The sequence below is a fragment of the Populus alba genome, chromosome 16 (assembly GCF_005239225.2).
Source record: "Populus alba chromosome 16, ASM523922v2, whole genome shotgun sequence".
Taxonomy (NCBI): Eukaryota; Viridiplantae; Streptophyta; class Magnoliopsida; order Malpighiales; family Salicaceae; genus Populus; species Populus alba.
In genome coordinates, this window is record NC_133299.1 from 7,135,596 (window position 1) to 7,162,500 (window position 26,905).

The 26,905-nt window shown below is 32.0% G+C and overlaps 2 protein-coding genes and 1 pseudogene across 2 annotated transcripts; 1 reads left to right on the forward strand and 2 right to left on the reverse strand.

Moving 5' to 3' along the window:
- The first annotated feature begins 1,993 nt into the window (after positions 1 to 1,993).
- On the forward strand, positions 1,994 to 8,837 carry LOC118038426 (WD repeat-containing protein LWD1). The gene is made up of 2 exons (XM_035044771.2): positions 1,994 to 2,147; positions 7,573 to 8,837. Exon 2 carries the CDS (start codon positions 7,631 to 7,633, stop codon positions 8,645 to 8,647), a length of 1,017 nt encoding a protein of 338 aa, XP_034900662.1. The 5' UTR covers positions 1,994 to 2,147; positions 7,573 to 7,630; the 3' UTR covers positions 8,648 to 8,837.
- A 6,506-nt stretch (positions 8,838 to 15,343) lies between these two features.
- LOC118038437 (NAC domain-containing protein 90-like) lies at positions 15,344 to 17,275 on the reverse strand (annotated as a pseudogene).
- A 3,870-nt stretch (positions 17,276 to 21,145) lies between these two features.
- On the reverse strand, positions 21,146 to 23,631 carry LOC118038427 (NAC domain-containing protein 90). Its single transcript, XM_035044772.2, has 3 exons — positions 23,307 to 23,631; positions 22,340 to 22,635; positions 21,146 to 21,730 (listed from the first exon to the last, which is right to left on the reverse strand). The coding sequence occupies exons 1-3, from the start codon at positions 23,467 to 23,469 to the stop codon at positions 21,425 to 21,427; spliced, it is 765 nt and encodes a 254-aa protein (XP_034900663.1). The 5' UTR covers positions 23,470 to 23,631; the 3' UTR covers positions 21,146 to 21,424.
- Between the last annotated feature and the right edge of the window lie 3,274 nt (positions 23,632 to 26,905).

Sequence of the window (26,905 nt, forward strand, 5' to 3'; positions counted from 1 at the left end):
CAGCTGCTGGAAAATGAAGAAGAGAAGCCACCATTCCTGCCTATAAATAGGCACTAAGTGTAGAGAGCAAAATGAGAGAGTTGTGAGTGCAATAGAGAGGAAGAGAGAAAGAGGAGCTGCTGCCATGGGCAGCAACCCTGCTGCCATTGCAGCAATGAGTGAGTTGAGTGAGTGGATGTAATCCTCCTGCTCCATGTATTTATTGTATCCTTTCTCTAATCTCTAAATAATATTGTCTCTCCCGTGGATGTAGGCGGTTTTGCCGAACCACGTAAAATATTGTGTCTCAGTGTGCTTACCCCTCCGTTGAGCAATAATCAGTTCATCACCGGTCGCCGGATTCCGCACAACAGGGGTTTGGTTTGGGGTTAATTTAAAATTAAAGTAGTTTAGAGTTTGGCTTAGGGTAAATTTAGGGTTAGTCTGGTTAATAACAAAACCGTTAATATTCCCTTCATCGTGCCTGGTCTGAGAGTTCAAGATGTAAGAAAAGAACAAAAGAGGGAATTCGGTGAGGGAAGGGGTTTGAAGGAGTGGAAGCCAAGTTCTCGGATTGTTGCCGGATTCGCATGAGAGCTCGGCGTCAGCCGGGGCTTTCTCCGGCACCCAGAGGGGTCTGGCCTGTGCTTGCTCCGCTAGTTTTCTCAGCTCCGACTCGGTCCTCCCACCTGCACCAGGTAAGGCCATATAGCTATGAATAGAAGAGGGATGAAGTAATGATTATCAGAGAAGAAAGGGTGGGTGGCGGCAAGTTGGAGTTTCTAAAGTTCTGGTGTCCGATATACCCTTGCTGCTGCAATTTTTCCGTTGTTTTCGTGTATGTCCATTAGCCTTCGGGATTTTTTTTTTGGTTTTTTCCTAAGGATAATGAGTAGCTAAGGTACAATTTTGACGAGGTCGAATGTGTTTTGAGCTCATCAAGAACAGCCTGCATGTGCTTTGACATTTCAACAGATCTTGGCTTCTCGTACCTTTTTTTTTTTTTTTTTTTTGCTGCTGAGTTAAAGACAGTCACTTGAAGCTATAGTTTTCTTGCGTCTATAGAGTCTTCATTTACTATAGACAGGCACATTCCGTGAGCTGTCCAGCTCTTGAATTTGCACTTTTTTTTTTAATTTTAATTATATCTTTCTTATGTTAAATTTATTAAGAATTAATATTTTTTTAATTTATTTTTAATAAGATTATCCTAATTTTATAAATTGAATTTAGAGTTTATAACGGTTTAATTCGAGTTTTTTTTTCTTTTTAAATTTATCATTTAATATTAAATTTATTAAAAATTAGGTTGAATGATTTGTTTTGGTTTTTTTTTTTGAAGTTATTCATGTTTCATAACTTTGATTATAATTTTGGCTTATTAATTTAAGTTAACTCGAGTTATTTTTATTAATTTTTTTTAATTTTATCTGTATTGATTATAAATGAAAAACAAATTATTTTATATGTAAAATAAATAAAAAAATAGATCTTTATAAATAAAAAATGAATTATTTTAGCTTTTATAAAATTAAAATTTAAAATGTAATTATGTGTGTAGAATAAAAGAAAGTAGATGGTCAAAACGTGCAGCCTGACTCCGAAGTAAAGTGATCATGTCCCATATCTGCTTTTCCCTCGCGAGTACTTGACCGTTAGCTTTACCTTACCTTCCCATCTAAAATTCTAAAATGGAATCATATTTGAGTAAATAATAATTTAGTCCTTCTATTCTTAGACATATAATTACTCAGTCCCTCTATTCTTGACTGCTTATAATTACTAGTTCCTTATACCTTCGTTACTTTTTAGAAAATGACCAAACTATCCCTAGTTTCTTTCCATGAACGTATAGTCAGAAGAGTATTTTGAAGAAAAAAAATAAAATAAATTGGTGACAAATAAACAACTTATTAACGGACACTTAACGGAAGGACTAAGTTATAAATGGATTAGGCCTTTTAAATTAGAAGGACCAACTAGTTTTTTGTGCCAAAAACACAGGTGCTGAATAATAAATTGCATTATATGCTATTTATTGTCTCCACAGCTGCCCATTTGCTAGCATCTGTCCAAAAAACAAAAACCTCCTCGCTCCTCCCTTCGCAGGGGCCAGTCGGCGGTGGTCCCGGGTCTCTTTGCTCAGCTCTTGGGTCTCTTTGGTTACTGTAAGTTTCTCTCTATCTCTATTGCTACCAGCTGAGAGTCTTGTGATATAACGAAACATGTATGTTTATATTTGAAAATAGTTTTGAGCTCTATTTAGTATAAAAGGGAGATAATAACAAACAAGTTCTATATTTACATTATTTTTCATTTTAGTGTTCATGGGAGGTGAACACATAATGCAGTTGCCTTTACTAGCTTCTTTAACGTGTTATTTGATTTCGTCCAGAAGAGCTTTGCAAGGTGACGAATTATGCATATGTTATTTCAGAAATGAATTCTTTATTGAGAAACACCCTCTGTTACGTGTAGATTCACTTTGTTATAATTTGTTTTCTTCTTTTTTTTCAAAAAAAAAATTTCACTTTGCATCTTAAAATTTAAACTGCTGTTTCCTTCAGAAGATTTTAAAGGAAGTTTGTGGTTTCTTTTGTTATGTAAGAGTTCTGATCAAGTTCCAAAAACACAAGTAATCTAATAACATGGCTCTCAGGTTGGGTAATTAGTTAATCAAATGGTCTTACCAATTTTTCTTAACCAAGATAGTTGATAGCTTGTACTTGGTGCTTGGTAGATCAAGGTGGTGATAACTTATACTTGATTGCAAAAGATTCCATTTGGTGGATGTGAGGGTTTTCGGATGTTTAAATAAGTATCTTTTTAGAGAGAAAGTAGAATAATATTCTAGAGAGAGATATTTTTAAATATGTATTCAGTAGAAAATAAAGATTATGAACTTTTATTTTGAAGGATTCATGGTGTATTTATAGCTCATGATCTTGTTATTTTATAGAGAGAAAGGGTTGTAGTTTAATTCCACCTTTATAATTTTTTAAATTGTATCGTGAGCTGTATTACACTCATTTTATCCAGCAAAAAAATAAAGACATGGTAGGTCATGAGAGACTTTAATACATCTAATAATATAAGTGCAATATATACTTATTTAATTAAACATATTTGTTGAGAAATAATTGCTTTAAGATTTTATGTAAAAATCTATAAAAATTAATGGTATTAGATTTAGTTATTATGTTTGAATCCATCAGTATAACAAATCTAGCAATGCACAAGGTGTGATAACAAAAACCCTGGGGCTCGACACCCTTAAATAAACGCGTGAAAGGCCTACTCTGTTGGCTTGACAGTGCGCCAGACCAAGCTAGTAGGCTTGGCAGCACCTGTCAGACCCAAGAGTTGGGTTTGGCAAACGCTACAACCAGTTGGTGCTTGAGTCTGGCAGCACCTGTCAAACCCAACACGCCTTCATGAGAGCATGTTTGGTGATGGCGTCTGTCAGCCCAACACGCTAGAGAATCCAGGAAAATTATACCCATATATTTTTCTTGATCTAATATTTTTTAAAAAATATATATGAAAATATACAGATAAAATCTTGGTTCATCAATATCCCCATAGCGTTTGTGATAGAATACACAAAGACTTCAATTAATTTCTCAGTTCGGGTAGACTAATGAGTTTTGGTAATGTAAAAAGGGAGTGTAAGTCGGAAAATATATAGAAAAATGTCCATATGGACTGAAAGAAATTTCTTTCAGATAAAAAATATCAAAAATATGTATCTAGAAAACTTTTAAGAGATTAAGGACCATGTCCATCATTTATAAAAATCTTGATTCATCAAACTCGTAAATTATGAAAATATATGTTCAAAATGAAGCTCTTAGATAAATTGGGATAATGATTTTTTTTTCTTTTATTTTTATTAGAGAAACATACGTTTTCTTGTTTAAAGTGTCCTCTATTAAGAGATTGTCATGGGAGAAAATTAAACTTTGCTATGTATTGAAGTAGATGAATGAATTAATGCTTTTTTTTTTTTCCTCTCTGTGTCATTCATATATTAAAAGGGTATGATTTTACATATTCATATAAAAAAGGCATTGTTTTACATAAAAAAAATATTAATTGGAAAAAATATATTTCAAATCCCATTGATATTTGAAAATAAATTACACATGTATACATATATACACTTATACAAATATATGTGTATTATAATTAATTAAATTATATTTTAACAATGTAAAAATAAAATAAAAAAAAAACCAATTACACAAATTCATCTTATTAATGCAGATCCAAAATATTAAATGAAATCATAAAATTAAAAATTAAAAAAAAATTCATAAACCTACATTATCTACACAAAATAATGATAAAAATATTATAATGAAATATATATATATATATATATATATATATATATATATATATATATATATATATATATATATATATATATATATATAACGATGAGTTGATTATGAATTAGGCTTGATGATTTATTTTGGTTTGTTTTCTATAAGATTATCTCGATTTTATAATTTAGATCACGCGTTTTGTTGGTTAACCTGAGTAGCCTTAAGTCGTTTTATTGTGCCCTGTTTTTAGATTGATTTTATTTTTCAATTTTAGCCTTCAATAATAAGTTTATTGAAAATTGAGTTTTATATTTTGTTTTGATTTTATTTCTATGAGGTTATCACAATCTTATGACCTTGGTCACGAGTTTAACAAGTTATCCCGGGTTGACTTGGGTCATTTTTTTGTTTATTTTCTATGAGATTATCTTGATCTCATGACCTAGGTCATAAATTTGACAAGTTAACTCAGGTCAAGTATTTTTTTAAAAGATTTTTTTAATTTCATTCTTCAACATTGAGTTGATTAAAAATTAAGTTTCATAATTTATTTTGATTTATTTTATATAGGGTTATCATTGTCTTATGATCTAGGTCACGGATTTAACATGTTAACCTAAATTTGTCGAATTGATCCAATATTATTCCATTTCGATATCATTTTTGAAAAAAGATGTTGTGATGAATTTTTATGAATCAAATTATGTTTTTATTGGTCGCCTGAGTTGCCTTTACACCCATCAAGTCGATCAAATAACATTGTGTCAACCTTCACATGATTTAGTTTAATTTTTTTATTGGAAAAATTTTAGCAATACTTCAATGTTTTTTTCTTTTTGTTTGCATGCTAAGAAAAAATTTCATTTAACTTGTGATGTAGTGTGGGCCAACGATATAACATAAATTAATTGAGAAAGGGAATTCATTATTCCCCTCATCACAAAGCATTGTTCACTTTAAAGTGCTTTGTTTTTTGTTAAGATTTAACTCTTTTTTTTTTTTTTTGAATTTCATCTCTTAACATTAGGTTTGCTTATATTAGTCTCATGATTCAGATCGTGGATTTAAAGAGTTAACTCGAGTTTTCTATGTCATTGTTAAGTTGATTTTTTTTTTCAATTTCATCCCTCAACATTTGGTTAATTTGGGATTAGGCTTCATTTTTTTTTTTTGCTTTCTATAAAGTTATTTCGGTCTCATTACTTGGGTTGACTCGAGTCATTTTTTTAATTTTAATATTCAATATTGAGTTTTTTTATCCCAAATTGCGAGTTAACTCAGGTTTTTTTGTCCTTTATTAAGTTGATTTTTTTTTTTCTCAATTTCATCCTTCAATATTTGGTTGATTTGGAATTAGGCTTTATATATATATTTTTTTTGTTTTCTATGGGGTTATCACAGTCTTATTTGGGTCACAGGTTTGGTCGGATAACCCAGGTTTACTTAAGTCTATTTTTTAATATTTTTTAATTGATTTTTTTTTTAATTTTATCTTTTAATATTGGATTGATTGAGAATTGAGCTTCATAATTTATTTTGATTTTCTATCTATGGAGTTATCCTAGTCACATGATCTAGGTTTACAACTTTGACAGATTAACTCGAGTTGTTTATTTTTTGGTTTTTTTAATTGATTTTCTTTTTCAATTTTATCATTCAATATTGGTTTAATTGAGAATTGAGTTTTACATTTGCTATTGCATAGTTTTTTATGGGTTTATCCCAATCTCATGATCTGGGTTGCGGATTTGGCAGATTAACCCGGGTCGATTCAATATTTTTTCATCTCAATACTTATTTTTAAAAGATGTTGTCTTGAATTATTTTAGTGGAACTATGTTTTTAATGGTCGTTATGGTTGTTTTTGGATCCATCAAGTTGTTTGGGTCACATCGGGTCAACCTCCACAGAGTTTAAATTTTTTTCTACTAGAAAATACATTAGTAACACCTAGACTTTTTTTATGCTAAAAAAAATTGATTTGACCCAAAACATAATATTTTGCTTAATTTTTCCAATTCATTTTTCTTGTTTAATTTTTTGAAATTTTATCTTTTAATATTTTGATGATTATTAATTGGGCAACGTAATTTGTTTAGGCTTGATATTTTTATTAAGTGCCTCGGTATTTTGTTGTTTCTTAATTTTATAGGTGTTTATTTGATATAAAAAATTTATTGAAAAAAAAATTGTTTAGCCTAATTGAGTCTATGACCCGAGTCACATATTTGATTAGTTAACTTTAGTTGGTTAAAAATTGAATTTTATAATTTTTTTAGTTGCATAAATAGTTTTTTGGTTTATTTAATTAAACACATAGATGAACTTTTTGAATTTAATTGAGATTTTTTATATTAAAAAACACATAGAAAATATTACTAGGAAAAAATATATCAAACTCGTGACCAAACGCTAGTTAAATAGCTAGTTAACTATATACTAAGATAGCTAGGCTTTTAACTGGGCATCCCCTATTCACCTTCCTGTATTTTTCTATTCACTTCATTGTTTACAATCATTTGTTTTTCAATATATGTCCCTCAAAATTCTTTTGTTGTCTATTTTATCAACTGAATTTTTTTTTCCAAAGTCCTATTTTTTTTTTTTTATCATTGTTTCATGTACTTAAATATTTTTCAATTTATTTTTATCTTACTTGCTTTCCATGTCATTAAATATTTTAACATTACACTGATACCTAACTTTACAGTATCGAGTTTTAACATATTTTAAACAAACAAGTAAAAAAATAATAATAATTAAAATTGATACTAAAAACGAAATGGAACCCTTTTCCCAAAAAAGATATGAAAAACTATAAGTTAGCCATCATGAATAAATTATTCCTCTTGTTTTAGTCTTTTTAAAATCCTAAACTTTATTTATTTTATATTTTAATTTATAAATCTTAAGAAATGATAGAGAAAGTCGTTGAAAGTTACGAGGAGAGAGAAAACTTCTAGATGGTTAAATTTCAAACATCAATTAATAATTTTAATTTTAATGTTTATAGATTTATCTTGAAGAGATGAGCTTAATAAAGGTTGTTTATAAAAAACAAAAGAAGTTTGAGATCCTTAAAACTATTTTTAACTTCGTTTAATTTTCATTTTCTAGAAAGATTATATACTTTTTGAAGTTATAAATGGGTATATTAAAGATTTCTAAACTGATTTGAAGTGTAACAAGTTGAAAAATAGATTCATGATATTTTAAAATTCAGACCCTGATTTTCCGATTTATTTATTCTAATATCATGCAGAGACAAAGGACCGGGGAGCATTCTTATGTGCACCTGTCAATAATCGATCAAAGCAACCATGGAAAGCTCTTCACAGAAAGGACCAGTCATCTGCACTTACGTACCTCAATGGCCTATATATTCACTAGCCTGGTCTGCCCGACGTGACAAAAAATCACGTCTTGCCATAGGAAGTTTCCTCGAAGACTATAGCAACAAGGTGGAAATTGTTCAATTCAACAGCGACACTTCTGATTTCACCTCCGATAGCCGCCTAATATTCGATCACCCTTATTCACCCACAAACCTGATGTTCTTCCCCTCCGAGGATGTTGCAAATCCTGATACCATCATCACCTCCGGGGACTACATGCGCATATGGCAAATTCACGATGACCGAATTGAGCTGAAGTCTCTCCTAAATGGCAATAAGTGTAGTGAATTCAACTCTGCCATAACATCTTTTGATTGGGCTGATTTTGATGTTCATCGTGTGGCCAGTTCGAGTGTTGACTCCACCATTGTTGTTTGGGATATAGAGAAGGAAACTGTATATGCTCATTTAGCTGCACATGATAAAGAAGTGAATGATATTTCATGGGGTTGGTTCAATATTTTCGCATCAGTATCAGGTGATGGTTCAGTTAGGGTTTGCGATTTAAGGAAAAAAGAGAGATCAACAATAATTTATGAGAATCCAATGCAAGATTCTTCTTTGTTAAGGCTAGAGTGGAACAAAAGTGACCCGAGATTTATAGCCACAGTTGGCATGAACAGTAACAAGGTTGTAATTTTGGACATTCGCTTTCCTTCAACTCCTTTAATGGAGCTTAGCAGGCATAGGGCAAGCGTAAATTCTATATCCTGGGCTCCATGTACAGGACGAAAGATATGCTCAGTAGGTGATGATTCAAGGGCTTTGATATGGGATGTGGTCAGTAGGGCCGGAAACGGACCGGAAAACATTACAGGCCAGGCGGAACCTGAAATGTGGTATGGATCAGAGGGTGGGATCAATAATGTGCGTTGGTCTCCTGTGGAGATGAATTGGATTGCTATTGCTTTTCTGACCCAGTTACAACTCTTGAAGGTTTAGAGTTTAAACTTCCTTCGGCTTTGTAGCTTAGTATGGAATCGATGGAATGTTATTCATTTCAAGAAATAAGCAACTTGAAAGAATAACCATCGAGTTCGGGTGCCTTGTTGTTGTTTTTGGGTTTTTTATTTATTTATTAATATATATGGATGTATATATATGTATGTATGTATATATATGTATTAAAAAATGTTATTAAAAGTGTTTGATATTTTCTTATTTCTCATTGCTTAATGAATGCTCAAGGACAATTTAGATAGCTTCATATCCTTGCCTAACTAGAATTCCAATAAAAAATATAATTTATAAAAATAACAAATTTAAAAATTATAGTATAAGATAGTTTAAAAATTATGAATATAGCCACATGTGCAGGTAAGGATGACAATAAGTACCTACATATTGCATTTCTTGATATCCATACCATATCTATTATTCACATGTTAGATTTATTGATATCCATATTTTTCTTATTACTTATTTGGTAAGGAATTTAAATATTCATAAACTATCAAGCAAGATTCGACTATCCATATATGTATCCATTATTTTGAATATTATTATTATTCAATAAAAAAAAAATTAATATATATATATATATATAATAAATATTATACATACCTACATGTGTGTGTGTTTTATGTCAATATTGAGATATGTATATATTATATTGTATTAAAAAATATAAATATTCTATAAATACATCTATATAATATAAATATATATTTTGTGTTAGTTTCGGGTTGAGTTTAACAATATTCATAGCTTACTCATTATCCATCATGTAATATAACTATATATAAAAAAAACTCATCCATTCAGGTTAGGCCAATATCCATCAAGTTTAAATTAAATTGTCATCTCTATAATGAGATTTAACAGGAGGTCATAGTCTGATATTGTTTGTTTAATGTAGCGGTAGGTGAAAAAGAAAAAACATGATTAGAGATGACAATTTCATGTGAACTTGATGGATACTTGTCCAAACTGATTCAAATATGTTTGATATTTTATGGATGTTTATTTTGATTAGAAATATAAGCTCCGAACAGTTTGATTCACGAAGAAATAGTATAGGTTTTTCGATTTTTATGAAAAAAAACCCGAACCGAACCGAACCGAACCGAAACCGGTCGGTTTGAACCGGTTTCGGTTTGAATTTTTAAGTTTTTCAAATTTTGGTTTTGGTTAGTTTTTTAGATAAAAAACCGAACCGAACCGGTTTTGCTCACCCCTAGTTTCCAGGTTTGATTTGATAAGCCAAGCTAGGTTTGGTGACGTTGCTAAAAAGTTCTTCATGACAATGCACGAGTGTTGTATTGTTTTTTATATTTAAATCAAAATATTATGTTTTTTTATTTATTAAAACAAGGTTTAATAATAATGAGAAGAAGTTATTTGAAAAATAAATATTCTAATAAATAAATGTAAAAAATTAAGGTGCTTTAATAAAACAAAAGAGTTTTAATTAGGAAAAAATATATATTTTTATCTTTATTTAAAATCATCCCGTTTTTATTACATAGAGAACATAGAAAAAAATAAAATATGTAAAAAATAATTATATCAACAAATTATTTTATTTTAATAAAAATCAATTTATCACTATTCTAAAAAACTAAGGGTAAATTACTCTAAGCTTTTTATAGTGTGATAATGTTTTTTATTTTATGATTAAATTTTTAAATATTATACTTTGCAAATGATATTAAAATAAATTTTAAAGATTAATAAAATAACCAATATAAAAGGCAGATCAAAGACAATTAAAGCACAGTAGCTGACCATTGCCGCCTCATCTTCTCTCTCTCCCCCTCATCTCACTGTGCAGAAAACGACCGACCACTCACAGCTCTCCCTCTCCCGCATCTCTCACTATAAAAAACACACTAAAACTAACTACCTCTCTTTCAATTTGTTTAGGCTAAAAATCATCCTTTCCCTTTGTTTCTCCCTCACCGTCACCATCGGCCATACCTACCATCACCACCACTGCCACTTCATAACAGCCTCCTCTCTTATTTCAAGCAGACCAGCCCTCTGCCTCATCTCTCAACTAAAAAAAATCAGCCCTTGTTCCCATATTTTGTTTTGGTCGAAAAACACAACCCCTGCCCACTTAATCTCACTGTCAAATATCAACCCTTTATCTTCCCTCTCATTATCGCTGCCAACAATCCACAGCCAACGCCAGCGCCGACCAGCAAGACAACCGACCAAAACAGCCCAGGCTGATAGCACCAGATTTGTTGTGATTTCTGTGCATTCAAGCAATGGATGTCAGGGACTAGATCTGTTGCAATAAAATATAATTGAAGTGAATGTGTGGCATTATCTATCTTAATCACTTACGTAAGGATAATATGTCCTAGAATTTAACATTTGACGGGATTTTTTCCCGCTGAGACTGCTTGGGAACTTTTCAGGGAGAAAAGGGAAAAGAGTTGGATGGTTCAAACTTTTTTGGGCAGTTTCCATGTCATAAGGCATACCTTCATTTGTTGGCTTGCTTTCTTGGACAGATTAACAAACAAGAAAAGGCGGATCAAGTTGGCGCAATCCTATTGTGTTATGTGTAATTCTGCTGCTAAAAATAGGGATTGCTTTTCTCACCTGCTTGTTCTCAAAGGGAATTTGGAAGCAAATTCTTCAACTCTGTGGCATTACCGGGACAGTTGAAGATTGGGATTTTGGTCTCGTGGGGCCAAAGAAAAGTTGCAGCAAAAGGATTCAAGTTTGATGCCATGTGAGTTGCTTGGTGTTCTTTCATTTACTTAAATCGGAAAGAACACAATCAAAGACCTCAAGATGCCGTCAATTCTGATGCAGTAACAATTTCTATTTATCTCCTAAAAGCTCTAGAAAGTTATCATATCTGTGTACAGATGTGTTACGTGCTGTACTTGCTGTGGAGATTGAAGATGGAAGAGGAAGAGGAAGATGAAGATGAAATTGTGTCTAGTTTAACTTATTATTTAAGAGAAAATAAACTTGGTGATATTTCAGTTATCTTTATATTTCAGAGCTTTTTAATTATTATTTTCAATATAACAATAATATTATAAATAAATACATATATTTTTAAAGTCAACTACTTAAAAAATATAAAATATTACATGTCTTCAAAGTTGAGATTATAAAGTATAATATTAAAAACCTTGAATGCTAAGTAAAACTTTACCCAAAATTTAATATACTCAACATAAAAAAATTTCATCCATCTCTCGGATTTCTAATTTAATCATTTTAATATGCATAGAAACTTTTCAGTTATTTAGATAAAAAAAAACTTTACGATAGAAAATTCTTCACATTCTTAATTTTTTTCCTCTTAAAAACCTTTTTGAGTAGACTCGCAGTGGACCACTGGACGTCTTGCTAGTTAATATACTCAACGGAAAAACGAAGTAGTTGAAGGTACATTTTAACAAATCTTTCGCTTCCTCGATCTCTTTAATTATCTATGAATTGTTACTTCTTGGTTTTGTTGTGCTTCGAATTACCAGTTTTGTTTTCTTAGTTCAGTTTGATTTCTGAGGTTTGGACTCGATAATTGTCGAATTTGAGGTTAATTTGAGATGAGACTTTGTGGGGCTCTTTAAAAATTTGATATTTAATGATAGATTGTTTAATAATCGAGCCTTTTTAGCTTTCACGTAATAATGCTTTGATCGATACGTCGCAGTTGTTTGGAATTGGAAGCAAACTCAAGGTTTAGAGGACATATTTTAGTGTATGTTAGCTGTAGGGTATAGGCTATTTCTCGAATCTGGAGATTAACTTCTTAATAAAGTCTAGTGTTTATTCACAACTAGCTGTTTTGATACCTTGTTTTAATGCATGGAATTGTGTTTATCAGCTGTTGCTATATCAAATAATTTTTGGGGCTAATATTTTTTTTTTCCCCTTCCTGGTTTGGGGCATTGCTGAGTTGGGTTCTATCGAATCGTTCCTGTCATCTGCAGTGTAAATATGGAAGTTAATCTGTAACCTCAGCTTGTTCTGGGTACATAGTGAGGTAACTTATAATTTGATTTTGTCGAATTTCAGGTTAGCTGGGCTTGCTTTTTTGTTTTCGGCTAGCATTCTGTTTACAGATATTGGTATGGATCCAATCGCAGTGGTTGCGTTGTGGCGGCCTTCCATAATTGTTGTCTATATGTGTTTTATTTCACGAGTTATATATATGCAATGCAAATTATAAATTTGTTCTGCTGGGATTTACTTTCTTACTCTCAGCACTTGTGCATGGAGTGAGATATTTATGTGCATAAACTAATCTTTAGCTGTTTCTACTCGTGCCTCCTTTTGGATTTGTGTTTTGTCCACAATTTTTGAGGATAATAGGACAAGAAAGAGGGTTGCTTGCTCGTCTGCAAAATCTAGTCAAATAATAGAACGAGGTATGTTATCCTATTTTAGGTTAATCTGAAAATAAGATGATGATTGATTGTATTCTGACATTTCGAAGAACTCGGAATCAATTGATGAAACAAGGCAACAATCCCTCGTTTTCTTAGTTAATTTTCGACCTTAACCATATAGAGTGTCCCTGTTAACCACGTTATAACAGAGAATTCAAGATTTTCTTGCCTTGTTGAGTTGTGACTGCATATGTCTCACAACAATCATAGCTCTAATACCAAGAAGTATAGGAGAAATTGAAATTTCTTACTGTATATCACCATAGCAGAGGCCTGCAAAAATCTATGTAATAATTAAGTCTCTAGCAAATCTGAAAAGAGGGCTGGACAGAGGATTGGTATATTTTGACACAATTGTGAGTGATCTAGAAGTTAACTATTATGAAGCAAGCATGGATTGTTCACAAAGTAATGTGTGATCCGCACTGTGTGATTCCCATCAAATTAAACCCTCCAAACTGACCTATGAAACCCTAGTTGATTTGCTGACAGAATAAAGGCTGTATTTTTGGAAAATTCTTACCTTAACTCTAGGGTTGTGGAGGGAGAGCTGTCACTATCCTATGTTGGTTTAGATCGATGGATTACAAGGTAGAACTCCATGCTTATGGCATAGGGAATCATATTTTGAAGATATTCTTTCAATTAGAGGTTTTGTAGAATCACTTTTTAGAACATGAGGTTCATGTTTTTGTACGTATACGGGTTCCATCCTCTTGGTGCTCCTCACTGACGTATTTTATCCAGGAAAATTAAGGCAGCACGTAAACCTTAATGAAATGTTTTTTTTTTTTTTTTTTTCCTTTTAAAGAAAGAACATGGGTTGATTTCCAATATCCTATAGAGAATATGACTTTAGACAGGGCAGAACGGATGGAGAAGTCTTGTATGGTTGTCGTCAACCATTTTTTCGAGATAGAAACAACAAAAGAACTTTTGTTACAAAATCCCCTATCAGGAAAGTGTTTCATGGTAGCTTATCACGTCGGATGGCAACTTGTTGTAGCTTTTGTCATTATATTATAACAATAATGCTGGTGATGAGCACTAGACTGGAGAAGGAATGCCAAATGGAAGCTTAAAAACACTTTTTGTAAAATATATCAGTATATATTTTTATTTATTGATTGATTTTCTGTCAAAGTTTCTGGGATAATGTGAATTTTCTATTCCTACAGCTCTTACGTATGTGCTGGTGCCTGTGCCTTGCATATACTCGGGGGAGGGTCCTCTCAGTTTCTAACCAGCAGGGTTAGTATCCGTATCTTTTATGTGGTTTCTCTCTTCTTTCTTTTCTCTCCCCTTTCTCCATTTTTCGTTGCTGAAAATATTTATTTCATATAATCCCCATTATAATCAGGAGGAATCTCTGATTAATGAGTCTATTTCATGCATGAAAATATTCATTGCATGCATGTGGTTGGGGAATTAGCAACGAAGGAAGAAACAGAGGAGAGAAAAGGGGATGGAGAAGTGACATTTTCAAAATTCTTGCTTGACCTACCAAATAAATAAACTCTTATCTTTGATGGATCGAAAACCTTCCTGATTTCCTGGCACTTGTATCATGTATCTAGCTTTGCATACAATGGAGGACCGCTCCGTTAAATGTCTTAATTAGCTACTCATTCCTTGCTCTTGTTGTGGCTTCTCCTCTCACAGCATCTTGTTCATTTCAAGATCTTGTATTGCAGCTGGATAGATGCTGCTAAATTCCTTGACATCACCAGATGGAAGAAATGGTCTGTGTAATTGATCCCGACATCAAGGTTGTTTATTTGTTAAATGAACGTACGCATAAACTGGCTATATAATAATAACAACAACGACAACAATAATAATTTCATCCTGACATATATATTTAAAAAAGACGCCCCCGTATTTATACCACGTATCATGTCGAGAGTTTACCGTATTTGTTCACTTCAGCTCCATCATCTGCTGTTTCATGAGAATTCTAAAAAACATTATGCTTAAATCATACAAAAACTTTCTGATGAAGCTCGTAGATTATGGGGGGCGCCGCCCATGTAGGAGACAGTTCATAGTGATGAAATTAGGACCTGTTTGCAAGCGTCCCAAAGATGAAAAACTTTTCGAGTCCCTTGGTTTTTAGTGATTTCTCGGAGGATGAAGCATGTTGATGAGCTTCGTTAACAATATGCATGGACCTAAACTGCGAGTATGTGCTGTAACGAATTTATCATACAGTGAAATAGCTAAATCCTCATAGCACATGGCAAACAAGGCTACAGCTAGCATTTACCGCAGTTCCAATTCACTAGTACTGGTAAATTTCTACACATTCAGGAGAATTCATCTCCATGTTCTTCCTTTATTTTACCCTTTCGTTCACACTGAACGATAGGTTAAATGGTATACGTCGCCGAAAAGGCTACATTTCAGTCATTGCAAATACCTCGATATTGAACAAAAAAACAAAAAAAAAAAACAACCACAACAACAAGAAATTCTGCCCTAGCTCTGAAGTTTGTTCCGTATGAAGGTGAAACCCTGGAGTGTTATTGGTTTTCCATATATATATATATATAAATAATACACGAGCACTTCCTTTTCTTCAGCTACCCAGATATGATTTTTTCATTGTTGATCTGAATGTCCCTGCTTACTCCAGTACTGATCTAATTGCTCCCACTCCCAGATAGGTTCATTATCAATAGCCATGTCGCTGATTTCTCCAGTTTGGAGGGCTGGCCGTGGTGTCCTGAGGTTGAACTATCATGTGAGCATGTTATCTCCCCCGCTGAGGGGCTTTGATGAAATGCTGTGGCTCCATCATCGGGGCTGCTTGAGCTCTCATCTGAACCATATCCTCCACTCCTGATGGCCGTCTATCAAATGCTCGCACGAAGTTGGACTTCTTGTACACGCGACACAAACTGAATTCTTCCCTTGGCTGCAAAATATAACCAGGAGATTGCGTGAAGCAGGTAGAGAGTTTTGCATAGTCAAAACATTATGACCTTGAATCCATTAAAAGAAGAAGAAGAAGCATTATGACCATAATATATGCAGTATCCTACCTGGTAAGAAAGAAATGGGTCTTAAATTTATGGCAGAACATAGCACATAACATTATAATTAAGCTAACTTTTTCCCCTCATTAGAATATCTTCTACTTTTCCGTGCTAATAGAAAATTGGGAATTTTAAAACCATTCTGTTTGAAAACCACTCAATAGGGTTAGATTAAATTTCAAGAATGGTTTATATTATAATTCATCAAGTGGACTAAGACTAACTACTAGAATCAAAAGCTAGATTATTAGGTGAAATCTTCATAATGATTTGATATAACACTGACCGATAACATACTAAAATTAAGATTAATTAGTCATAAAAAGACGTAAAGCCATCGTAATATGTATACAGTATAGTGGCAGATAGATTGCACCTTTGGATATGCACCACTTGAAGAGGATGCTTCTTCTTCTTCTTCTTTTATAGCTTTATATTCATTCATTTTCCAGTCAGTTTTTTGTCCATTTGGAGCCCTTCCATTGTAGAACACCATGGTTCTTTTCTCGCCAATACAGCGATTACTCTCGGAAGAGTAAACAGAACCTGGAGAGCCAGTAGCTTTCCAATACCCAGTAGCTGTGAGTCGCTTTGGCCTCCCTCCATGGGCTTCGCTTTTTTGCCTTGGAATGAAGAAAAAACATTCTTCTGGGTCTCCATGGCACAAATCACCTGAAAATTCTGAATAATCAAAGTATTTGGATGAGAAAGAGAGCTTGATATGCTTCCAGATTTCTTTTTATGAAATTAATTCCATGCTTATATGCAGGAGCTTACGATGGTAATTTTTTTACTTTCTTTTATACTAAGCCAAGTACAATATATATTCTCTTCATCTTCAATATACTTCATTATTTACAATAACTAAACACAGAGAGAGGTGAAAATGGATTAGGAACAATGAAAATTACTAATTAATAAGGTGAGAAATTAAGAACATTAAAAAGATCTTTACGTGGAAGCTCCCATGGATTGAACCCATATATATCAAGGACCGGTATAAGACGGTCCATTACCCGTAGCAGGTCCTCTCTCCTTGCTTCAAGCTTGTTACGCAGATAAAATGAGACCAGTTCTTCTTCTGTTGGGTAAAAACGAAACCCTGGCATATCCATCAGACAACTAATATAACAATAACTTTCTTCCTTTGTTTTTTATGAAATAAAAGTTAGGTAGCGGCCGGAATCACTTTGAACGTTCAAAGCACTAAATATAAAGAGAGAGGAGGGTACTGCACCCATGGCTGCTTGGAATCTTCCATGCAATTGTTCCAAGGAAAACTTTCTTTGTTGCCCCGCACGAAGGAGTGACCCGGACCCATAATTCATAGACTTTCAACTATAATATGTTTGAGAAAGCTAATGGTATTTCTAAATACAAATAAAAAAAATAAGAGTCATGTGATAAATTTAAATTAGCGAGGTTAAAAACCCTTGAATATATAAAAACCAAAGACTTCTATGACCTCCATATCATATTTTCATCAATATTAATGTTAGGTAAGAAATAATATATAAAAATTCTCTAAAGACTTATCTTATTTTCATGATATATATGTATATGTCTGTGATATAATGCTATCGAGAAAAAATATTATAGCTTCACATCTTATTAAACGCAAAAGAAAAAAAAAAAGCATGATTTTTGGACTATAAATACTTCATGAATCCTTTAAGCTCCATATTTATAATCTCTATTCTTTACTATATGTTTATTGTAAAGTCTCTCTAAAATATTAGTTTTCTAAGTATAGGTTTACCTTTCTTGGTTTCCATTTCATACCTTGATAATTTTCTAAGTATAGGCATTGATAGGGATTTGATCCCCCAACCTCTTAAAATATTTTTTAAATATAGGCTTATCTTTTTTGGGTTCCCCTTTATCTCTTGGAAAAATTTCTAAGGATGGGCATCGATATAGATTCATCCCCTCCACCTCATGAAAAATTTCTAAGTAATAGCATCAATAAGGATTCATTTCCCCATTCTCTTATAATATTTTTTAGATATAGGCTTACTTTATTTGGTTTCCCCTTCACATTTTTAAAAAATTTTCTAAGTATGAGCTCTAAGACTTCTCACAAGATGTGCCTAGTCTACTATTAAAGGTCTAATGAGCTCTAAGACTTAATTGTCATTTGTGTGTGTATGTATAGATACATATATACATACATACAATATCAATTTAAAATCATGACAAAGCATATATACCACTTAAAAGATATTTCTTACATGTATTTAAAAAAAATAACCACACATAAGAAAAAAAAAAAGTAATAGTAAGAAAAAAAGATTGCTTGAAATTATTCAAAATACTGTATATATTAGCAAAAGCTAATTGGGCATGGAAAAATACCGTAGACACGGGTTCATTTGTCTTGTTTACTGGAACAGTATAACAACATCTTTATTAGTCCTTGAAGGATTAACCAGGGGTGTATCTGTTGTTTTTTAAGGTTAGTAAATGATTTAATTATTCTCTAATTAATTTTTTTTTTTTAAGTTGGCAGGCAAAGGTCTTTATGCTTTTTCACCTTCTCAAACGTGGTAAAATGACAACTTTAACAATTAAAAAAAAAATTATTTAATTTTTTTTTCTCATGATGGGCAATTAAATCTTTTGTATATATTAAATATTTTTTAATAAAAAAAAGTGTATGTACGTGTGGCGCACTCGAATGCGCATGAGTACGTAATCCTGTCCAATTATGCAAATACTTCTCACAAAAACTCGGTAAAAAAAGAAGAAGAGAGGCTTCATTTCACACTTCTCTTGTTTTCACACTTCTCTTGTCTTCGCCATAGTCAAGTTGCCATGTTTAAAGGTGCATGAAAGTATCAAACCAGATGTGCTTGTCAAATCGGAGACTATCATCTACGCTGACAGTTGACGGGTTAGCTGGACTCAATTGAAAAATCTTAATTTATGTTTCTAGCCAAATCTATTAGCACAAAATCAACGTTTCGTTGCCATGTTTAAAGGTGTAAGACAAAAGGTGTGCTTTCCATGCTGAAATTTACTGATAAAAAAGTTTATAAGCGTGCAATAAAAAGACAAAAGGTGTAACAATTAAGTAATTAGATTGTGTAAAAAAAATAAAAAGACCGAGCTTCCCCGATCAATTCTATAATGCCCAATGTATCAGTTCATATATTTTTATATCTATTGTATTAAGCGTGCATATCATCTTTTAATTCCTCATTTAATAAATTTTATGATATAAAAAAATGCATCCATAAATATCACTGTCTTTTTTTTTTACATTAGAAATTAATTAGAAATCTTTCCCACAATGCAGCGTGGCACGATGACTAGTTGTATACTAAGACTATTTTGTATTATTTTATTTTGCTTTATGTATATTGGATGGAAAGAGTTTGATTTTAATGGCAATTATAACAATGAAATTAACTTTTAGTATACTTGGTTCTTAGCAAACTAATGTGTATTTTCTTTTTTTTGTGTGGTATCAGTTTATTCATGTCGTGCTCTAAATCTAGCAATATATATATATATATATATATATAACAAATCCAAGCCGTAACTGGGGTGGCTAGCACACGTGAAAAACCTAGCGTGGTTATAAATGTTTGTGTATTAAATGGCATGTTTTGCGATGAAAATAATGATGCAATTTTGTGTTTTAAATGGGTCTAAAAAGACACGCACAAGCCCTTCTGATGCATATCTTTTTTAACCTATGCTATGCCTTGTTTAATGCAGTCATTGACTATAGGGTAACATTATTGAGGTGAGTGTGTTGCGGTTGGGAGAGATTTTCTAAGAAAGACACATTTAAAACTGCCATATATAAATATCTGTACGTTTAGAAGTAAAGTTATGATTGTTTTTTAAAATATTTTTTATTTAAAATATATTGAAATAATATATTTTTTTATTTTTTAAAAATTACTTTTAATATCAGCGCATCAAAATAATTTAAAAACACTAAAAATATATTAATTTAAAATAATTATTTTTTAAAATTTTTTTAAAACAAAAAAAAAAATTAACAGAGTCTAGGATGACTGCTCGGACACTCTTTCCGTGCTAGCTCCCCTTCGTTATTGTGATTTGCAACCTCATTTTCTTCGCTATTTTCCTTGTGGGTTTTGCTATGCTTTCTTTTTTCTTTCCCCCCCCGGTGATCTGCAAATACAAACCTCTAATGTTAATATAATTTTTTTTAGTGGGATCAAGCCTTAGGATCGATCAAGGGAATGTTTGGTATTATATTTATTATATTATGCTGTCGATGATGTATTATAACATGTTGTTTTTCATTCTGAGATAAGAGTATGATTTTGAAAAATAATTTTTAATGTTTAAAAATGTATTCTTAATCAAGAAAATAATGAGCTCCAACCTTGTTTTTTGGTTAAAAGTAGAGGTTACACTGCTTTTCTTTAAAAATGAAGCCCTTTAACGTGGTTTCAAACCATAAAAGATGTTGAGAGAGAGAGAGAGAGCGAGGTAAAACCATTTAATTATGTTTTAAAAGCATTAATATTAGAAATAAGTAGAAAAGTAAATAATCAGGAAGGGCAACTTATTACTGACTTCAATTTGTTGTTATCAAAAAATAAATAAAGTGTTTTTATTTACGTAATCAATTATAGAAAAGAAATTTGACGGAAATTATGGTAACTTAAAGACATGGAAGAAAAACTTAATTTTCTGTTGTCTTTTTTAATTTTATGTCTCAAAAGTGAAACAAAATATATACACCATGTAGTGCCGAGAGTCTGGAAGATTTATGTGCTTTGTTATTTATTGTTACTGAATATAATATAAAATTATTTTTAAGGTTTCGAACTTAAATTCTTAAATCAAGAAAATAAGTATTTTTTGTACATTTTTTTAGTTTATAAATAATCTATTGTTTGTCAATATAATACAAAAGTATTATCTGAATTTCATATAATAGATGATTAAACGTTTAAATTGAATAATAATCATAATAATCATAATAATAATCTAGCTAAAAGCTAGTATACAATTTTTATTACAGCTGATGAAACAATCCTCTCATAAATATTTGTTTAGTTAATGTGAGATCCATTCTCCAACAAAAGCGAAAGAGGGAAAAAAAAAAAACATTTGTCTTGCTCTCAAGCCTTAGTAATCTTAGTTTTCTTGAAGATACAATTATAGTACAACAAATTAAAAACAAAATACACACAGATGCACTCTCTAAAAATGAGCTAGGCTTTTGTTTGAAGACATAATTAGAGTTTAATTTATTATTCTTTCTGGATGAAGATTAGCAGGTTTCAGGCCTTTCTTATGGAATCACCATTTACATACGCTGCAGATTAATCCTGTCCGGCACCGTAGTACCAATCCAAGTCCACATCCCACATATCATTATCGACAGACATTGGCATGCTACTACTTTCACCGGTTCTAGAGGGATTGCCTTGGTCACCGGAGCATGAACTGTCAGGTGAGCTTGTGTTCTCCACTGTTGGATGGTTTTGATCAGATGCTACTAGCTCATTGCCACCAGAGGCTGGTTGAGTTCTTGGCTCGATTACCTCAAGGCCCACCGGCCGTCTGTCAAATGCTCGCAGGCATTTTGAGTTTCTGTAGACCCGGCACAAACTGTATTCATGCCTTAACTGCAACCACACAGAAAAATTGTATAAGATCTGTTTGTCTGTTTATCTATCTATCTATCTATCTATATCAGAAATATTGACAATTTTTCATCAAGAGAATAAAAAGTAGAACTATCTAACTTGTGAATATTTCTATCGTTAAGATACTATAGGCTTAATTAGAGTTCTAAGACTCAATTTGGAGCAAAAACGAGGCATCAACAAAAGTATCATCAGTTTTCTTGTAGAAATTTAACCTAAAGGGAAAATAAAAACCATGTTTCAGACCATGATTATCAGCAAAACAAAGTCACAAGGTTTTCACATAAAATAAAGTTAATTATCGTGTGACTTCAGCAGCTATATACCTAGATCCTATTAGATTGTTGTGATTGATCCTTTGGATGTTTAATCAAGACCGTCTTTATTAGATTTCTTAATCTATGGTTTTCTTTGGCTGTAAATCATGATCGATCAGTGATCCAATTGTCTCGCACAAAAACTTAAAAAGAAGTGGAGTTTTTGCTCCCCCCTGAGTCAATTAGTTACTCCATTAATTAATTACCAACATTTCAAGCAAAAATGAAGAGTACCATGTTCGTTTTCCTATATTTAAAGCAGATAACTCACCTTTGGATTTGCGCTAGTTGATGAGGATGCTTTCCCTTGATCAACAGCTTTGTACTCGTTCATTTTCCACTCAGTTTTTCTTCCATTTGGAGCCCTTCCGCTATAGAAAACCATTGTTCTTTTCAAACCAATGCTGCGATTGTTGGAAAAGACAGACCCGGGAGAGCCAGTTGCTTTCCAGTATCCAGTATTTGTTAGTCTCTTAGGCCTCCCTCCACGAGCTTCGCTCTCTTGTCTTGGAATGAAGAAAAACCACTGCTCAGGATCTTTAATATGGTGCAAGCCACCTGAAAATTCTGTTCAAAACAAAGATATCTAGTGACTAGCACGAAGCCAAAAATAAATAAATAAAATTTCATGGGATTCCATGATTAAGGATCTCTTGTATTCATCTTGGTAACACCTGCCCTCGAATTTCCTTTTCAATTTACTTGCAGAATACGTTAATCCACCCCTTAAATTACAAATTTGTTTTTTTTCCTTTGTTAATATTTATTGGGAAAAATTTAGAGCTTCATCTTTCATACATAGGAATCAAAATATACGTCTTTGTTGGCCTAGAATTGCATGGAAGAGTAAAAAAAAAATATCACAATGAATATGTATATTTCATGGGGAACAAGTTTCCTCTGCGTCAAATGAAATTAAATATAGAATAGAAATTGTGTCGATGAAAAACACTTTCAGATTGACAGCCAGAGGAAAGCTTAACAAGAAATGCCATGTTTGATAGCTTTCATATATGTGCAACCAATCTATGGCCAAGTTATGGTGTTATCAATGCTATATGGTATGTGTAAGTAGTAAAAATTGCCATTATAAAAAAAATTAGTCATTAGATTAAACCATTTCCCACAGATCACTTTCCTTTCATACCCAGTTCAGCAAAAACTACATCAAGAACAGAAAGATGGGGTGAAAAAGAAAAAAAGAAACGAGACCAAGACTGAAAGGAGAGATCTTTTACGTGGAAGATCCCATGGATCGTGCTCGTATATATCACGGACCGGTATAATCTGGTTAATGACCTGGTTAAGCTCTTCACTCCCGCCATCTAGCTTGTGGTGAAGATAAAACGAGATCAGCTCTTCTTCGGTAGGGAAGAAACGATAACCTGGTGGAAAAACCATTTTAACCTCTCTCTTTCAAAGACAAAGAAAGACCACAAAAAAAGGGTAATCAAAATATAGCAATGAATTTGTTCTAATATAATTTTGATTATGTGTCGTATGCTACGTCAATTTCACGTCTATATAATAAGTTCTTGGAGATCAAGAAAGTTAGGCAAGAGAGCAGAAGAGGGATGTGATCCGAGTGAAATTGGAAAGAGAGAGGCGCGAGGAGAATACCTAGAAATTTCCATTGCTCTTATCATCCGTACAGGACCCACGATAGAATCGGTCAATATTATTTTTCTTCTCGTTGCAAATCCTTATTATTTCTTTGCTTCCCGTCTTCCTTTGGAAATTGTTATTTCTACGAGTTCACATAACATACTTTTTTGTTCCTCATCTAATCACTGTGTTTTTCGCGTTTAGTTTACTGTTCTTTTTTAACACAAAACAACAAATTACTGCTCATTTCACAGCTCAATAATAAACCGTGAAGGATTGTTCGTGTGTTTAGAGAAATATTCATTAATTTCGTGTGATGAGGTCTCAAGTTCTAATTACGCCACTCTTCTTTTGTAAGAACCTAATTTCTCTGATATTCACAAATCTCTTCACGTCCAGTGTCTTTGTGTTGCAGCACGTTAGTCTATTGATCTTGTAAGAAAAAAATGCATGCAAGCTGATGCAAGTAAGACTAATTATGAAAATTAAGATATTGCCTTCTTAACTCACAAGCACTAAAATGGCCTTGGCGCAGTGTAAGTCTTCTATCACGCACGTCCCATCAATATGCAGCGTGACTGGTGCACCATCCGCATTGACTTTTATTAAGAACAATTATTCATTACATTACAAGCATTATATAAAAAAAACAATGCAAAAGGTTTGATAAAATGTAGTAGATATTCGAACAAGAACCAGTTTCAAATGAAAGTAAAATTTTAGAAAAAATACGAGGACTGAAATAAGATTTTGTTAAAGCCTGATCTATATACTTTACAACCAAATAAAAAATATATAAACAATTTTATAACCTTTTTCGTTACATTACATATATATTTGATTAAATTATATTATACCGATTTGAGGTGATAGCTTTAGAAAATGATAGCACCGGTAGCAAATAGAATGACTACAGGCCAAGTATACAATGATGTCAGGGTCACCATGGTTTCGAAGAAGCTACCTGTTGTTTTGTTAACGCGCTTATGCTCCTTCTCTGAAGCTTTGCCCTCCTGCGCGTTTGAATTAATTAGTGTTTTTTTCTTGATCAGCTTTTGATTGGCCAGATATCTCTGTCAAGGCTGCATATAAATATTGCGTCCCCAGTTAGCGACATGTGTGTATAATTTCCTACCAACCAACGAGGAAATTGAGCAAAAATTACCGCCCAACCAGGAAATTGAGCCTGGTTTATCTTTTGCAGAAAAGAATGTTATCAGAAAGAAAGCATACACGCACATGGTGGTGAGATGGATTCCAGTACAGGATCGGGCCGGGAATGCAAACTGTTTGCCGTGAAAACCCTAGCTACATGCATGTATACTAAAATTTGAAGCTAATAAGTTGAGTTCTTTATCATGTTTTTAAGAATATAGCATCACTCAACAAATACCAAGCCCCTCTCCCTCCTTTCCTCCCTCCCATTTCAAATCCTTGGACTACCTTGGTGCTAAAAGGAAAGAGAATCGATATGTACTGTTTAAGATGCTAAATGTTTTGTCTACAGATTAAATTACTCAATAATATATTTGAATAACTATTCATATCCATGGTGGAAATTATAATGATAGAAATGAATTCATTGATCACCATCAAAAAATTGACAAATAACAATGAAAACACTAACGAAAAATATTTCATCAGTATTTTCCGACATAAATAGCGATATATAATTGTCATCGATAATTACCAACAAAGATTGTAATAAAATCTATTTTATCAGTAATTACATATGAAAATTATAGTAAAATTTATCACATCGATAATTTCTGATGGGAATTTTGACAAAATAGAAAAATAATAAAAATCTCAACAATAATTTTGTTAGAAATTTAACCTTTTAGTATTGGAATTGCCAACGAAGATTCCATTGGAAAATTAAATGAAATAAAAGCCGACATCCCCCCTACCTTCTTCTTCTCTCCTAAGACATTAGCAGCCTCCCCCCCTCATTTTCTCACAAATTCAGCCAACCCAAACTACTAATGCTGATCTAAATCTATAAACAGTATTAGCATCCCTATAGTTTGCTTTCTTGTGAAGTTTTGCTATACTAAGTAAGCAAATCTATCTATTGTTTATAAGTTATTTATGTCTTAGGTTAATTTATTAAAAGTGTTTATACTATTTATAGTTTGCTTATATATTTAAGTGTTTCATAGCTTTTTCATAGAGAATTTTAATGTATTAATATATTATTTATATGTAAGGGTTTGTTTGGGATTTGAGAAAATTTATTTCATTTTTTATTTTATGAAATGAAGCTTGGGTGTTTTTATAATTGAAAAAAATGATGGGTTATATAATGGATACCAATTATATTTTTTTTTATCAATTTTATTGTCAATTTAGAAATTTGAGAAAATTTATTTTTGTGGAATTGATAATAATTAAAAGGTATGAATTTTAGATTGAATAATTTGAATTGAGCAAATGATGGACAATTAGTTGGGTAGTGATATTTATTGTTAATTTTATTGTTTTGTTCATATATTAACGCAAAAATGAATTTGTGTGGAAATGTTAATTAGTTATTGGATTGTGAATTATTTTTATTATTTGAATTTTAAATTTCTAGTTACATTATTAATAAATGTTATCATCAATATTCTATATAGGTTTTATAAGTAATAGATGATTATTCTTGAAAGTATCGGATTCTTCTTAAAGGTTGTATAAGTAAGATTATCTTAAAGGGTTGAGGGTTTTATTAATTCCATACTTTCTAATCCAAAAAATATTAGTGAAAGTGTAATTAGATGTCCATGTGCAAAGTATAAGAATAAAAAGTTTAACCATAAAGATTTTATGACGACACATCTACTTAAAAAAAGGGTTCCTCAAGAAATACTTATGTTGATTTGCACATGAATAACCCTATGTTCTTTACAAAACCATGTTAAAAAAGATAGTTGGCTCAACTTTTAGTTCTAGCAACATATATGAGTTTGTGAGTGATAGTAATAATTCTTATAGGAGTATAGTGATGGATGCAATGAAAATGAATCGGGATTATGAAGGTGAAGTTTCATGGAACATCTCTTTAGATGAAGAACCAAATATAAATGCTGTTAGGTTTTTTGAATTTTTGAAAGACCTCGATGAATAATTATGGAATGAGTGTATAACTCATAGTAAATTATCGGTAATACACAAGTGTTTACTATCAAGTTAGATTATAGGTTAAGTGACATCAGTTATGATAAGATCCTAAAATATATGAAAATTATGT

Bases quoted from the DNA above. Each gene is read 5' to 3' on its own strand.
- LOC118038426 (XM_035044771.2), top strand. From the start codon at position 7,631: ATGGAAAGCTCTTCACAGAAAGGACCAGTCATCTGCACTTACGTACCT.
- LOC118038427 (XM_035044772.2), bottom strand. From the start codon at position 23,469: ATGGTTTTTCCACCAGGTTATCGTTTCTTCCCTACCGAAGAAGAGCTG. The intron at 22,636-23,306 runs GTAAAAGATCTC...TGTTTTGAACAG, and splicing joins CGATCCATGGGATCTTCCAC to AATTTTCAGGTGGCTTGCAC. The intron at 21,731-22,339 runs GTGAGTTATCTG...GTGTGGTTGCAG, and splicing joins CAACTAGCGCAAATCCAAAG to TTAAGGCATGAATACAGTTT.